Source organism: Geospiza fortis, unplaced genomic scaffold, assembly GCF_000277835.1.
Source record: "Geospiza fortis unplaced genomic scaffold, GeoFor_1.0 scaffold231, whole genome shotgun sequence".
NCBI classification, from domain to species: Eukaryota; Metazoa; Chordata; class Aves; order Passeriformes; family Thraupidae; genus Geospiza; species Geospiza fortis.
The window spans coordinates 3,525,498-3,542,809 of record NW_005054351.1 but is presented as its reverse complement, the minus strand read 5'-3'; the positions used below and the strand labels follow the sequence as shown (position 1 = coordinate 3,542,809).

The window sequence follows — 17,312 nt, the reverse complement described above, 5'->3', positions numbered from 1 at the left end:
TATGATATTAAACAGATTACTGCTGGGACTCAAAGTGTGCATACAGAAAGGCAAGGCAAAGGTTAAAGTTCTCTGCCTTTGCTGCTCAGCCCATTGTTCTACGCAGCCCAAGTTTGTTGTACTTGACAAAGTTGGTGGTGTAATTCACTAGCTAGTGCTGAGAAAAATAGTCAGTGACTACTTTTGAAAAAGCGGTCTTAATATGGAGTCTTGCAGCTTGTACTAAAAGCTTTATCTTCTTTCATGAAGGTGATCTGACTAAAATTTATATGTACATTGCAGCACTCAATTACTGTACACTGTAGCTGTGCAGATGGCTTTCTTTTAATTAGAGTATTCAGTACGTCTTCTGCATAAAGAACCAGGCAATGAATAAGAAGAAATTTAATGAAAGTAACTAAAAAAGGAAATAGTTTAAAGGAAGCTAGGGGAAAAAAAAAAGGTGGAGATAACTTAAGACACAATTCTTGCACGCATTTCCTGCTCATTTAATGCAGCCCTTCAGGAGAAATCCTTGAAAATTTGCAGCCTTGGAGAGGTCTTGTCAAGCAGTAAGTATCAAGCAACCCATCACTAAACTTTGCACGGCTGATGAATGCATGGTTGATAGCTAAAGAATTGAAAAGCAAAATAATAGCTGGAACTTAACTTTCAATGTGGCATGGACACACCAGTGAATGTGTTCTGAGGGTATTGTGAGAAAGTGTCAGGACTTCATAAAGTTATGGCAAGAAAAAATAACTTAATATTTGAAATATCCTCAGTATTAACAGCTACTGCTGTTAATACAGGTAACAGTAGCTAGCAATACTAAGTAGAAACTGTGATGAATATACAGCTGCTAGAACCTGAAATCCTGGATATTTAATAATCAATAATAAAGCTATAATCAATAATGGATTGATAATCAAGCTTTTATATAAGTTATATTCCTAGTTTGTTAGAAAAACATTGGCATTTAGTTATGTGGCTGCTATACTAACTGGGAAATAAAACCAAACAAAATCAACCAACCAACCAACCAACCAAAACCTGAAAAAAAAAACCCCAAGAAAACAACATTCAAAAGGAAAAAACCACAGCAAGACAACATGAATTTTATGTTCCTAAATTTGCTGCTGGCAGGCACAAACGCTTAAAACATACAAACCAGGGTAAGAAAAAGTTGCTATGGGTCATAAAAGATAGGATTCATCCAGGGAGGTTATATGCCCTCTTAGCAGGGGCAGTAATTTAAGCCACTCTCAAGATAAATTCCAGTATTTCTTATTCTAAACTCTTCAGTGAATTTTAAATTTCACAATGATGGCTAGACTTACCTGGTAGACCGGGTGGGGTTTTCAGATATTTGCCATTAAAATGTTGAATTACTACTTCACATTTTTCTGTAGACTCCATTCTGGAAAAGAGAAGAGAGTGGGATATGGGTAGAGGCAATATGTGTTACTAGACTGTTATGGGAGCACTCAGTCAGCAAAAAAAAAACCCAAACCAAAAAGCAGAAGGAGAAAAAAAGGACAAGCACAGATGCTGAGAGAAACCTCCAAAGCTGTTGTTGCTGATTTTTGCAGAGAAACTGGTTGAGCCCATTAGGACAGAGTGTGGTTCCTGAGGAGGATCTGCCACCCTCCCTGCCTGCAGCTGCGCTCCCAGCTGTGTTTGAGGCACAGCCCTGTCAATGAACAGTCCCCTTCTGGCTCCAGGGCATCACCCTGAACAAGGACATCTTTATGCTCTCACGTGCTGCTTGGAAAAGCAATGGACACGTTTCTAGACTCCTTGTGCACCCAAAATAACTTTAAATGGCTTAAAGAAATGAATTGTAGGATTTGGAGAAGAACATGGAGGATTAAACAACAATTATTAAGGATTACAATGTTAAGAAAACAACCTGCAAAGACAGGCTTTATAGTAAAACCAAAGACAATGCACATATGACTATTACAACATAAAGCCAAGTTCTGGGTGAAGAAAGTAATTTATGTGTAACACCAGCTGAGGAAATGCCTTACTGTTCATCTTCTATGAGTTCAGGATAACTTTCAGCATTGAGACATTAAAGTATTAACAGTGAATTGGTAAATGAATTTTTGAACAATTGTTAAGAATACAAAGTTACTAGTCAAATCTCAAACCATGGTTATACCACATCTGGAAACTCACTATTGCTTCAGATCTTCTAAATTAACTCCGTATAAGTCCAGAAAAAGAGTTAACTTTGCTACAGAGGGGGTTTAGAAACTTTGAAAAGAGGAAAGAGAGAAATGGAAAGCTAGTAATTTCCTAGAAAAGTTGTGTTTAAAAACCATGTTCAATGCTCCTTCAATGCACCAGTATGTACCTCCAGGTATTCTCCACAAAATAACTCTGCTGACATATATATTGCTTACTTCTCACCAGTCTAGATCGTTTTAGAATGAATTTATCCACTACCCTTCCTGTCACACAGTTTGGGGAAGGAGTGGTTCACATACAGCAGCAGTTTGTCACCCAGGGTACAATTCTGAGTCCAAAAAACCACACCATACCACAAAGAAAACAAACAAAAAAAAAAAACCAAAACAACAAAACCAAAAAAAAAGCCCTAAAAATCCTGCCTTCCCATTTATTTTTTTGAGCAAATCAGTCTACTGTCCAATTGTTTCAGATGAAATTAAAACTTTCCCCTTCCAGGTTGTATCACTGTGTATCATGTGGGCTGGGCTACTTCTACAAGCACAAAGACAGTGACTTAGACTGTTCGCTTTGGCTTCATTCAGACTTAACTAAGCGAATGTCTGCGCTAAGCCTTTAGAGACTCTTGTCTCTGAAAGAATAAATGCAATAAAAGTCTGTTTTCTGTAGCTGCAGGCACTTGGTGTCAAACCATGTTATGTTGCACCACACAGCAGTGACAATTTCATTTTAATATATGGGGTACATTTTAACAAGCCAAAGCAATCCCTGCAAAGAATGCAATATATAAGCTGCCAAATGAAAGAGACTCAGTGCACTTCATGCGTTTTATGTGGGAAGAGAATAAAAGTGAAACCCACAGTGTTCTGGGATAAAAAGCCCATAATTCGAATAGCACTCTGAAAAAGAATGTGCACATTTTCCTCTCAAGTTTCACAATTAACGGCTCTCAAATGCCATTGCTGGCTATCTGTAATCTGGCACACGCTTCGCTTGAAACCGACACTGGCATTATCGACTCAGCCTGAAAAGGCAGCACAATAGACAAAGCCCTCTATACATGCTCCCCTCAGATGTGTTGCTGAGTAACAACTGCATCCATCCTTTGCGCACCCCACCTGAGCCCTCGTGTGCTTTCTGCAAATTCTGCCTGTGGGGGTGGCCTTTCCCCCTGGCCAGGCAGAGGCTGGCCAGGCAGCCACGCAGTCATCAGGAAAGCATCCACCCCAGGGCCACCAAAACATGAATTATAATTGTCCACAACACCCCTCTGCTTAGAAAGAAACCTTTCAAATTGAGTTCTTCAGGATGATTAGCTCACTGATTGACTGGGAAAAATTAGGGGAACAGGGCAACCAGATATATCAGCAAAATTCTGATTCTTGCCTTAACAAGACTCTGGGTTTAGTTCAGTCAAAATTCTGACCAATATAATCCACTTATGTGGTTTTTTATGTGTCAATGTCTATGGCATCTACACAAGTTGAATCTATGCACACACAGAGATTCACACATTACTCCTCTTCTTGTTTTATCCATAAAGACGAGCTGTATCTGGGCAGAGGTCCCAAAAATACACTTTCTTTAGGTCCACATTAATAAATTCCTCCTACTTTTCCTTCAGAAAGCTGCAGCACTTCTCTATTGTAGAACGTGCTTTGAATTATTCTTCTTATACGAGCTAGCAATGTTTCAAAGTGTTGCTTGAGACTGGTATTTAATAAAAATATCACTAATGGAATTGTTACATGTTAAAAGGTTTTCTGTGAAAGAATGTCAGCTAAGCACAGGTAAACATGGGAGAAAAACACACTTAACTACATTTTTTAATTTAATACATTTTTTAATATTGGCATTCCTTTCATAATTGATAGAACAAAAAAATGACAAAATATAATATTCTGGATAAAATAGAAAGGTCCTCGATGCTTCAAAACTTTCTGCTAAAAAGTATAGATATTCAACACTTGCTGGAAAGGAAAGGAAAACAGCTTCACATGATAATAGAAATTTGGTCTGATTAGATAATTTGTGAAGTACCACTTTCAAATTCCTTTCAATTGTATATTTTTGGTGTTTATCCTAAGAGGATATAAAATAATAATTCATCTTTCAATGAAATTTGGAGATAATCATAATGCATCTAAATATTATTTTGAACCAGGAGTGCACTGCAGGAAAAAATAATTATCAAAGCCATAGGCTTTTATAATTTTTTAAAAGGTATGGATAATTATATAAACCCAAAAGAACTAATAAAACTATGATAATTTATTTTTACCTGTGTCTATATATCTCCCAATTCTGGAAACTAAGTTGTAGGGATTCCAAATACAAAATAAGTAATGAGACTGTCTATATTCTGTCCAATTTGAAAAGAAGTAAATTTTTTTTAATCTGAAGAATGCTTTTATGATTTTTTTCTAACTATATTTTGTAAACTAAAGATACTTCAATATAAAAAATAAAAGAAAATTCAAACAAACTTAAACAGTGGATGCTTAAACAAACATCATAACCAAATAATTTGGTGTTCAGATCTTGCTATTAAATATTTATTATGTTTATATTCTATTATTATATTATAAAAATAGAGAAGAGAAGAGAAGAGAAGAGAAGAGAAGAGAAGAGAAGAGAAGAGAAGAGAAGAGAAGAGAAGAGAAGAGAAGAGAAGAGAAGAGAAGAGAAGAGAAGAGAAGAGAAGAGAAGAGAAGAGAAGAGAAGAGAAGAGAAGAGAAGAGAAGAGAAGAGAAGAGAAGAGAAGAGAAGAGAAGAGAAGAGAAGAGAAGAGAAGAGAAGAGAAGAGAAGAGAAGAGAAGAGAAGAGAAGAGAAGAGAAGAGAAGAGAAGAGAAGAGAAGAGAAGAGAAGAGAAGAGAAGAGAAGAGAAGAGAAGAGAAGAGAGAGAAAGGAGAGAAAATAAAAATTATTTTAACTGCCTACCTAAAGCTCTACACATGCTTATTATAAAGATTGATGCATTGTCGAGAAACAACTTAATACAATTTTTTATACAAGGAATACCATGGTAATTACATAATTATTACCTGAGAAATATTCAGTACCATGTAATTACCACTTAGTGGAAAAGTGTGGGATTGGTTTACATATATCCTATAGTCACTTTGCTTAATAATAATAATAATAATAATAATAATAATAATAATAATAGAAATGAGAATCAGGACTATTTTTTAATATCCAGAGTAAATATTTAAAGATTAAATTGTTACCAGCACATTTATGTTATGATCAACACAATAATATTGTTTACATTTAGAAGAGTGGGAATAATAAATCTCCAAGAACAATGTTTCCTTACTATTTAAGGCATTTTGCAAAGATAAAAGCAGGTAGGAAGCAACTGGATTCTACAGTGAGGGGAGCCCAAAGAATGGAGGCCATAGTTAGAATATACAGCAGAGAACTGAATTTCTTTAGCACATCAAGAAGATGACTAGTGGGGCAGTCTGATAGCACATAAGTACCTTTGTGGGGAGAATAAACCAGGGAGTAAGGACTTCTTTACTCTTCCTGAGAAAGTTGTGGCAAGAACCAGATAAATTGAAAAGAGAAATTAGGCAGAAACACTTAACTGCAAGGAAGATGATCCACTGGCAAACATTAGATAGAAAATTGGTGGTCCTTTTATTCTGGTTGATATCTTAGAACAATTTCTGAGAGTCTTATTTTAGTAAGACGTGAGCATTATCTCAATATTAGGTAACGGGTAGTATTGCAACTGCCAAGGATATAAAAGATGTGAGGCAAAATGATCTTCAGGTCTCAAATACTCTAAAGCTACAAGATAGTTTTGATTATCATGAGGTTTCCTATGTTTTTCATCCTTCCATGGAAACAAATTCGCTAGTTTTTTCATTTATTTTGCTAATTTAATTGTAGGCATTCTAAGACCCTGATGTGGCTGCAACCAGATTTCCTCCTTCCCTGTAACAGATTTAGGTATCTTATCTCCCCAACTTTTCAGTTGGTAAGAGATTGCTTCAAGATGTTTGTGCTTTTTGGTTTGAATCCATTTTAGGTTGGAAAAAAGCTATTCCCTTTGCCACTCACAGCCTAAGAAGACATTCATTTTGACAAGTTCTCCTCATGGCTCACAAATTATATCTTTTCCCAACATGTCTTGCCTGTATATTCTTCAACTGTCTGCTTGAACAACAGGAGGTTGTTTACTTTCTCAGATAAATATAAAAAATCTACAGAAACCACTCTTTTCCTCTTGAGATGTGGTTCATTCTGTACCTTGCAGCATTGCCCATTGTGCCAAGGTGAGCTGCCTGAGTGTCTCTGCACTACAGTATCTTTTTTTAGAGATAAAAAACTCTAGAGACCCAAAGAGGTTTCTCTATGGAGTGGTCTTCTGACCCCAAGAGGTTTCTCTATGGAGTGCTCTCCATAGAGAAACCTTTTTGGGTCAGAAGAAATAATTTCATTACATATACATTATCCTGAAAACTTCTGAAAGATGCACAGCCTCCTTTAAGGAAAAAAAAACAAACCAAAACCATAGAAATTAAAGGCTCATCTCTCTAGTTTTACTTCAGTGGAAACTGGAGCATAACCATTTCTACTGAAATCCATGCAGAGCTTCTATAAATAGAATAATGATCCTGTGATGGCTCAAAATCTCGTTTCCTAGTTTCTGTTGCTCCCTTTTAGTTGCCGAGTTGAATATTGTTTCCAAAGACTAAATTTAAGACATGTAAAATGGGGACAAGCGGGAGATAAGTTTAGTAAAAAAGATAGAAAAAGCAAAGAAAAGCAACCCATTAGAAGCTTTTCCAGAAGAATAAGGTAGGGAAAAGATGAGGATGAAGCCCAAACTCCCAAGAGTGTTTAAATGCCTCACTACAGACCCCCAGCTAGGTCACAAAGGGATGGAAGCATCTCCCTGATGCGTACCTTAGCTGAAGTGACAGCTAATTGAGAATCTCTTGACTTTGATCATTTGCTGGGAACAGCATCATAACATTCTTTTATGACCATTTGTGTTGTACAGATTTTCTCATGTTACTGGAAAAGAACAGTACGAGCACACAGCCATTTCCACCTAGACCTAGGCTGATTTATGCTACTGTCTTCACAGTCTCAGGTTAAGTATTATACTGGTGCCTGCCAGCAGTGCAATACTTGACTGTCTGACTGTCAGCATTTCCATCATAAATTTCTGTCTTCAGAAGCTTATGACTTCGTTGTAAAATGTCGCTTGTGGGAGGAATCTTGCAAGGTCGTTTTAAGTTACAAGACAGCAAACAAAATAAAAAAGTTAGTGGTTTCTAACTCTTTCTTTGCACTTTATCATTTAAAAGGACCTATAAAATGCTTGTTCTGCTGTTCAGCTGAGTGTGACAAACCTGTGTATGGTATTATTAACAATACTATCTCTTTAGGGAAGATACTTAAATAATACTTGAATGGGATTTTATTGTGGGGTTATAAAAAGCAATTTTTATTTCATTGATTCACTGGTACCAGTTAAGTCCCTCCCCAAGGTATACACCAGTATCTCCTTGCTCCCTTTTTCAAAGCCCTAGAAGTTCTTCAATTAAACTCACAGTACCTCAGGCTTGGATTATGCAAATTGCTCAGCCAAATTACCTGATGGCTCCCAATTTTCCAGCTTCCTCCCTCATCACCTTTCAGAGCTGCATATTCATTTTCATCTTATGGAGTCCCATTGATTTTTGTCTAGGGATACTGATCTATCTGTCCTTCCCTAGAGTTTGCTTCTCCCTGAAAGTGCAGCTTCATGCCTGTCAATTTTCTTAGGGATGTACGAAGTCCAGCAAAATTTTTCCAGGTTACAACAGCAGATGGAAATGTGAAGGTCTCAGAGATACATCCCCACACAGACCTCCCCACCACCCTGCAGTGTTGCTCTGAGGCTTTTCCAGGGAGGCCTTTCAATGGAAATGTATCACCACAGACATATTTTACAGATATCACACAAAGTCTTTGGACAGCATGTTTGGGATTTCCAAATCAGTTTGGAAATCACTTTAATATCTCAGTTTCACCTGAGATATTAAATTATAAAGCAATTTCCTGGGTAAGATGCAGGATGTGACAGATCGTTCTTCTGACTGAAAATAGGAATGATCCTTATAATATCTAAGCCTGTACTACCACCCCAGATAATGGATTTATTCAAGCTAAATTATAGCACCTTTTCAAGCACCTTCAATTAAACCCATGAATAAAGAAGAACAAAGCACTTTTCCTCTTCACAAATGCATCCCTAAACTGCCTGAATGTCCTTTATCCCCTGGTGCTCCTGACACTTCTGTCTCCAAAGTAGCAACATCACTGATCCTCAGAAATCTCTCTCTAAATATTCCTCCTAGCAAAACAGCACCACTGTTTTGCCTCCACTGTGATTTTGTCATTCCTATATCTTTTCGCACCTTAACATCTGGAATTCATCCTCTGTGGAAATCCAGGTCTTCTAGCACATACAGCTCCTCTTTTTAAGTGGCAACACTTCTTTGGGATGAAGATCAATATTTCCCTCCATGCTCTCAATACTTTCTCCTACCCAGTAATTCTCCAGCCTCCCCCAAAGACCTTCTTACAATCTCTGATCTGCTTTTTACTCATACCATCAACAACACTACTAATGTTGTTTGCCAAACTCATAAAATATCAACTTGAAAATTATATGTGAGCCCTGTGGAATACCAGCTCCCAAGGAGAGTCTGAAGGCAGGTAAAATGGCCTGGAAGTAAAAAGCATGGGCCAGGGGTGAGGCAGAGGCAGATGTGTAGAGTTTATAGCATGGATTGGCTTTTATGAAGCCACAGTCGAAGTCTAAAGTTTCCCTTCTCTGGCCCCTTGCTCATAACTCTCCTCCCAAGAATCTCCCCTGGGGTGTACCCAGGCATAGCTGGCTCAGGCCACAGTGAAATGCTCTGGAAAGATTCAGGAAAATCTGTTCAGTTGCTTTTGAAGGATGCAAAAGAGAGGAAATTGTTTCATGGCTTGACTTTCACTCAGAGCTAGTCTTGTGCACACGTTCTCTAAAGGAGGCTGTTAATGTCACCAGACATAACTAAGACAATTTTGATCCAAGAACATTTGAAGTTCTCCAGGTTATAAATGATTGAGTAGTCACCTGCAGTACTATAAAGCTGCTAGTCATACCCATTTAGAAGAAAAATCTGACAATAGCTGCCTACCTTCAGTCGTTACTTCTCATTGCTTTTTGAATGAATATACTTATTTTGAGATTGACTATTTCCATGATTGAGCAGACTCAGAAAGTGACTTTTAATCATCATAAAATGTAATTAATAACTTTGAAACATCATATTTCAAAATTGCTGGATGCCGCATCATTTCAGCATGTGCAAATTTAATTTTTTCTCTGGTGCTTCTGTGGCTCTGTTTAGAGCTATGCTAAGCATCATTGTATATTCCACAGGCAGGCAAGATATGCTTTGATATAAGGTCCCAATCAGAATAGCCAGGATCCTCACCTGAGCTGCTGATTTGAACTTCTAAAATCTTACTTGGACTGGAAATCCAGCTTCCACCCCCTACCTATACTGCCTTGGTGCCCATGCCATAGGTACACTAGAATGAAGCCTTCATGAATACAAACAAAGCTAAACAAATTAACAACCTGTTTGGTTTGACATACAGGAAAAAAATACCAGATAGCGCTTCTTTACATACCATATAGCACTTCTTTACAAAAAGAAAATCAGCTGGTCATGTAATTAAATACTGTATTGATAATTCTGCAAAGACAGGAGTCAGCATTCAACTATGGTTCTAAATTCCTGGATTAACTTTAGCCTCACTCAAATCAGTGGGAGATCTGCTGTATACTTTGATGGAGTGAAGGTTTTACCCCACTGTTACTGACATGGTGAATTACACAACCTACACGTTAGATCATTAAAGATCCCTGAAATATGTTCCATAATTAAATACATTTTCACAAAGAAAGTCAATTTTCAAAAAATGCGAGTTTATCCATGACTTAAACTAATTTATATTTAGTGAGCTAGAAAAAAATCATGTCATAATTTGCAAGAATGCAGTGTGCCATCTTTCAGCATAAATGTTTTGCCTTTTCTCATTGAATTCAGACAATATTATCTAAACAGTTTTTGTGCATGATGACTTTTCACATCAAGGGCTGAGGTAACACTACAATGTCACTTTTCTTGAAAGCTAATGTTTTATCACACAGTACCTCATTTCACTCAGTGGTATTATGGCACTAAGAGAAGTGCCATGATATACCACGATATGATGGATTTCAGAGAAATTTGCAAGATGAAGTTATTTTGCCTCCCTTACAAAGCACAGTGTTATGAATATTCTGTAGAAACAATGATCTGGGATTTTTTTTCCCTTTTCGTTTGAAGCAGAAGACTGAGATGCAGCAGAATTGCAGATTTCTCTTCTTATTTGTTTTTTCAATACCTTTCTATATATAGCACTCTATTTCTTGGCTTTTGAAAAGAAAACTATTTGATTGGAGAATGTTTCAAGATGAAGAGAATCTATGTAAATACTCCCTGAGAGTAAATATGGAGCCTTGTCTATCTGTACTAACAATGAAATACATGGTAATAATATGTTGCCCATTCTGTCTAAAATGTCTGACTACTCCATCAGGGCTTTTTCTATGCAAATATTTCTCCTTAAGCTCTTTTCATAGCTGCAGTTCAAGGAAGCTGCAGCTTTCAAGGAAGACACGTTTCTTCAGTCACAGTTCCTACCCTTTGCTCTTCCAGCTGCTAAGTTTACTTTCCCCTGTTGCAAAATCTTTATCAAATATTTAAACAGTTTCATAGAATGGTTTGGATTGGAAGGGACCTTAAAGACTGTCTAGTCTCTCTCCAGATTTCTTACAGGACCCCTTCAGGTACTAAAGGCTGCAATAAGTTCACCCCAGGATCTCCTCAGCACAGGCCTTGGTTTCTTTACCAAGTGTGTGCTTTTTTTGCTGTAGGACATTTATTATTACCCAAGCTTGATCCTGAACTAATAACTCACTATTCCCAGCCATTTTTATTTACATATACCTACACAGAATGAACCAGTTTTTAGAGCAATGACATGAACATCCTTCTACACAGGCATTTCCTGGTGGAAAGAATGGATACAACCTGATAAATGTGCCACTCTGCATCTTCCATAGCTGTGAGACTTCGGAGCTACAGAACAGACAGAAACTGCAAAGGACCAAAGGCGAAAAAATGTGCATGAAAAGTATGAGCAAAGGTTTCACCTGGCAAAGCCGACTCCTCTGCTGACTCCATTAGCATCTCTTAATATTCTGGTGGAAATGACATGTCCAAAGGGTTTCAGCATATTCTCCAGTTCCTGCTCATCCATGGACACAGGTAAATTTGAGATGTATAGATTTGTGGGATCTTGCTCTTGTTGCTGCAACAAAATAGGAGAAATATCCTCAGTTAGGTTTAACACAGTAGAATAGTTTATGACTCGTACAAGAAGGGCTGCTCAAAATAGGATCAAGCCAAGAATTCATAGCTGCATTAGAAGAAAAGCTGGGTAATCTTTTCATGACAGCAACATATTTGCCAAATTTCTGCAAACTCTCATGCATGCGCTTAATTCTGCGTGTGATTGCTCTTATTGAACTCAGTGACACTACTCATTCACAGAAAATTACTCTCATGAACAAGTGTTCTTGGATTTGTGTCCTAATTTAGCAAAGAGATTGAGAAGAAAACGTGATTTCTCCAAATGTGCTAATGTTAACATAAATAAAGAAAAAAAATCAACATATATTTTAAGCAGATGTGCTCTCCAGCCTGAACACTTCCCACTCAGCCTGTTCATCATGAAAAAGGTTGGTTGAAAACAGAATACTTTTCATAGTATCTTCTCCTGTTCTTTCCCCATCAAAAATGTCTTCCTTAGTAATAAGCAACAAGATCTAACTGGGCCAGGGGGAGGAAAGGGGAGTTCTGCAGTTCAACCTATGGTCCTGGGTGAGATAGGTCACATGTTTAATTCTGAGACTAAATGAAAACATCATATAAATCAAAGCCTGTAGCATGAATAATTGAAAAAACAAATTTGAAAGCAGCTTTCTTGTTCTACTTCAGCTCTTTAGGCTAAACTTTCCATTTTGGTAACTGCTCCCACTCCTATTCTTGCTTGCTTGAACTCCTGCATAGAAACATGAAAGAGACACAGATGCCATATGTAAAATAACTGTATTGAAGCAATAAAAAAACCCTTGTCTACAGACAACCAGGTCTTGATTGCATTAAATCAATTTAGTTATGCCCTTGCAAATTTTCATGGCTCAGTCCATTTCTATTGATACAAGCTTTACATAATATCTGATCACCTGCCAGCACAAGCCTGACTGGGATCAGGCATTACTACATAATTGTAGCTAATGTTAAATAACCAAAAATATAAAATGCAATCATTATACTGTGTAGTAATCCAGACAATACCTTCTCTGAGAAAGTTCTCTGAGACAGAGTTTTTATTTTTTTGTATTACACATTTTAATAGGCAGAATTAATTTGTACCTGTTCAACACTGAATTGACAACAGCAATATCCCTTTTTTGCTGAGTTGCCCTAAGATCAGATTAATAACCTTGCAGCAGCACTGCAACCTTGCACTGTTATGAAATTACACACAGTCCTGCAACCATCTGCCCTGGTTTAACTAAACTAGTTTCAAATTTCACTCCATTAAAATCAGTGAGGATGTGCCTTGTCAAATACAATCATGCATTCTGTTTCAAGAAGATGTATGAAGACAGGACAGAACCAAGATATCTGCTTCATCACTGCCTTTTACATTCAAGGCCTCAATATTAGAAAGAGAAATTGCTTCAAGCTGTGATTCACACGCACCATCTTTGCAGAGACAAGAATGACTAAGGCAAATCTAAGGTAGCTAAATACCAGTATCAGAAGCTGAAAAAAGTTTTTAGCTTCTCTTACTTACTTCTTTCTCTAGGGAAATTTTAACCCTTTTGGATGAGACAAAAAAACTGTAAATAGAGACCCCAAAAGGTCCAAAATCAGGAAGCATGTAATACTGTCGTGCTGTTTAATGTGGATTCTGATCTCAGGGCTATGGATGCTTGTCTTTGGATGTAGTGGCTAATGACCACTGCATTCTAGCTTTGCATCTCCAGACTCACTACCTCACGAAACAACACATTACTGTGCATGATGAATTCTTCACTGTTTTACAAAACAGAAATAAAAGACCAAAGCAGGCATGTTTTCAAGCTGCTGTCCATAAAAATATACCCAGTTATTACCATATCTTAAAGTAAGGGGCAGAAGAGAGGAGAGAAGCACCATACACGTGAACACTGAACTTACTGCAAATTCAACTGAAGTTACAAACCTCAAATATAGAAAAACCTTATTTCCCTTTCCAGTTATCTTTCTCTGCAGTCATCTTCCTTCCTCTCACATCAATTTACATTTATACACATCCAAAAGCTAGTTCCTCTCCAGTAACCAAAAGATGCTAGTGAGAGGTCAGAACTGCTACAGTACCAACAATGGAAGGAAAATCATGCAAACGGTCCTGGAGGGAAGGTAGACAAGAAAAGAAAAGGAATATGAGCTTCAGATCACACTTTTTGCTTTGGGAAAAGCAGGGAGACAAGAATGCAAATAATTTTCTTTCTCTGTCTCTTTTTTTTTGTTTATATTTTTCACCTTTTCTGTATGCAAACTATGTAAGTTTTATTGGTACTTCCCCCCTTATCCACCCTCCACACCCCAAAACCATACAAAAAAAAAAAAAAATAAACAGGAATTTGGAAACATCTTCATTGTTACTAAGTACTTTGAAAGGGTGAGCAATAGAGGCAGGTAAAGCAGAGGCATTCAAAAGCAAATTGAAGCAGAAAGTTTTAGTTTTGCAATTCCAATTGACTCAGTTCTTCAGAAATAATCCCATTATTATGCAAACCTCTACCTATTGATTGGTTAAGGGCTTTGATCAATCCACCAATCAATGCTCAAGGACTAACATCTCTTGCTAATATTTAGAAAAAAATATGCTGATGAAATCCCTGTAGCCAGACTAATGTAGGAAAGTGGAGTTATGCATCAGTAACTTCACGACAACCTCTGCTTTCACTGAAGCAACTGAGTCGAACAGCACATTAAAATGAGAACTCCTCCTTTGACTACTCAGTTTTCAAGCTGGGTCATACAAATAAAATAAATAAGAACTGTTGCCAATGTGTTTCACTTCTGAACCAGGAACACATAAGCCTTTTAACTGTGCTAGAGATTAAATATTGTTGTTTTAAATATCCATGGAAAGCTAGCTACACTCTGAGGATGAATGAAAGACTACCAGACCATTGTCACTCTTTCACAGGGATTTGCCAAGTCTATCTTTTATCAATGTGATAAATAAATACTGCAAACAGAGAGAGACAGATGAGGCCACTCATGCTACCTCTGCAACACAACAGTGTTTTCTGAGAAATGAAAAAATTCACATTATTTTTCCTTACTATACAAATATAGCATTTAGAGAAATACCCCTTTCCTTTAGAGAGAATTATCCACCCACAGAAGCCATATATCACACAACCAACTGAAACAAGATGAAATGCCTTCACAGTAATGCAGCCAGGAGCAGAGAAGGCTTTACAGGGGTGATGTGGAACCCAGCTGCCCTGTCGCTGTGCAGCCAGACCCCACTGCCACCTACCCTCATGAGTCCCTATTTCTCAAGCTTGGTCCCACTCCCATCCTCTGGCACTGAGGCTCCTTGTGATCTTTCTCAGTTTTGCAGAGATCTCTGATGTTCAGTGTGGGGGTCCTAACATACACCTCTCATTTTGCCCAAGCCTATCCATCCCAGATTCCCCAAGCTCCTGTGTGAGATATTCTTTTCCCTATCCCCATGACACTGCTGAGCTTTTCACTGTCAAAGGTAAGTGTCCTGCTGTTCAAAATGTGCCTGTTTGTTGACAAGATAAGCCTAACCAGAACCATGAACTTGAGCACCCCATGAACTACTTGCCTTTCATAATCCTAACAGCTGACAGCTCAGTTTCTGCCTTCAGTGAAGGGACAGCTCCCAGGGTTTCAGGACTGATGGCGCTGTTAGTGTCTGGATCAGGCTCCCTGTGGTTCATTTAATTCTCTCTAAGACTTTTCGCTAGACATTAAAAACATGCTACTTCCCATCTTGGGCCACTAAAATCTTATTTATTATTGTCTCCAGTCCCAAAATGACCAGTCATCAGTGAGAGAGCTGAAAGTCTTCTGTTTGATACTGAAGGTCACTTCAGAACTGCATCTTCATCCTATGACCCCAATAGAGGGAACCAAAAGGAGGGGTGGCAAAAAGCCACACGCTCACCACAAACAATTCCAACAGCACTGTGACTTGGATGCCCCACAGCTGGAGCCTTGGAGCCAGTGCTGTGGGGCCAGCAGCCAAGGAGAGCCTGGGCTTTGCTAGCGAGTTTACTGAATCTTAGAATCACTGAGGTTGGAAGAGATCTCCATGATCAAGTCCAATCAGTAACCTAACACTGCCAGGTCTACCACAAAACCATGTCTCTAAGCACCACCTCTACATGTTTCTTAAAAACTTCCAGGGACAGTGATTCTACCACCTCCCTGGGCAGCCTGTTCCAATCCTTGACCACCCTTGCAGTGGAGAAATTTATCCCTCTGGACCACACAAAAGACACCATGTTGGCCCTGCACCATGGGGGAGTGAGACACCAGTTGATGCAGCCATCCCAAAGCACACCCATCCCTTGGATCTAATCCCCCATGAGTGAGAAGGGCCTCCCCAGGGGGACCAGGGCCAGCCACTGCAGCTGATCACTGTCATGGAGGCTCACAGGAGCAGGGGGTTTCTGCAGGCTCTCTGCAGTGTGGCAGGACATTTCCTCTGCCTTTCCCAGGCCCTGTGCCAAACAAGGATAAATAATGAGTACAACACCAGGCCAAGTCGCTGCTTCATGAAGAGAGTGGTGAAGCAACTGTGCAGCCTGCTGTGTGTGCCAACTGCAGAAGAACCATGCAAACTTGCAGGTGCAGTCTCAAGGCACAGTCAAAAGCCTGCTCCTGGCTGTCCTCACAGACATTCATTATAGCCAAGATCTCCCATTTGACAGCCCAAGAATTTTCCACATACAGTTTGCACTTGCACTGCAGCCCCAAAGAAGCAGGGATAAACTCATCCAGTCAGTCCCAACCCTAGGAAATCCTGGCACAGCCTCACACCTTAGGCTAAGCTCATTCTGGGACCCTGGTGTGTGCCAGTCTGTGTGGGTACACTGAGTGCCAGAGAATGAGCCAACAACAACAAGAAAAAAGAAATTAAGTCAATTTAAGCTCCTCTCCAGAGAAGTGCATGGCTTTTTGCAACTCCCTTTGCTCCCACTGCAGAATGTTTCACCATCATTGTAAGAGCATAATACCTCAGCTCTTCTGGCCCTTGTATTCCAGGGGCTTTAGCTGTATGCATATTCTGGCTTGGGATGTGTATGATAGACGCTCTCAAAGTGGTCAAAACCACACCTAGAAAGGCTTAAAATTGTGAAGATTAATTTATTTTTCTTTAATTCCAATTTGAAAAAAAAAATCTAATCTTAAAATTTGAAGATTTAAAATTGTGAATACTGCAAACCAGCAGTAGGTCAAGCCCATGTTTTTGATTGGCTCAGACCAACTCCAGTGGTCAGCAGAGCAGGCATCCTGCTGCAAGGCTCTGGAGTTCAGCAGTCAGGAGCAGTTGTACTGGGGAAACAGCCAGAAATTTTGTTACTGCCTTTAAGCAAGAACTGGGCCAGTCACTCGGCTCCCAAGGCCTGTGCCAAGGAAGCAAAAGAAGTTTATAACGCAGAGGGTTTGAAGTACACTACACCAACAGCATTTCAAACAAAAAAAAGAAGAAACAAAACCAAACCCAACCCTAGTGGGGCGTGTGCTACAACTCCAAGTTTTCTGTTTGCTTTGCTGGGCCCTCCCAGACACTTTTGAAAGGAAGGACAACGTTCAGATGGGATTTTCCCTCCCATCTTGAGATAATCTTTGGAAGCAGTGCGTGAAAAGCTGAAAGAACAATTCCTTCTTGTGTGAGCTGAAGCTAGAGCTCCTTACGCAGT

At 38.8% G+C, this 17,312-nt stretch overlaps 1 protein-coding gene across 2 annotated transcripts in view; it reads right to left on the bottom strand.

The window, feature by feature from the left end:
* The window catches only part of RBMS3 (RNA binding motif single stranded interacting protein 3), a 692,310-nt gene that overhangs the window by 132,381 nt on the left and 542,617 nt on the right, over positions 1–17,312 (bottom strand). Inside the window, exons 9-11 of one of the 2 annotated variants that reach the window (XM_031058909.1) lie at positions 11,439–11,596; positions 1,320–1,399; positions 454–466 (exon numbers count right to left, since the gene is read on the bottom strand). In XM_031058909.1, the coding sequence (XP_030914769.1) occupies positions 454–466; positions 1,320–1,399; positions 11,439–11,596 (251 nt within the window). The remainder of the gene's footprint in view (positions 1–453; positions 467–1,319; positions 1,400–11,438; positions 11,597–17,312) is intronic. The other variant, XM_005423389.2, reaches the window with a different exon arrangement.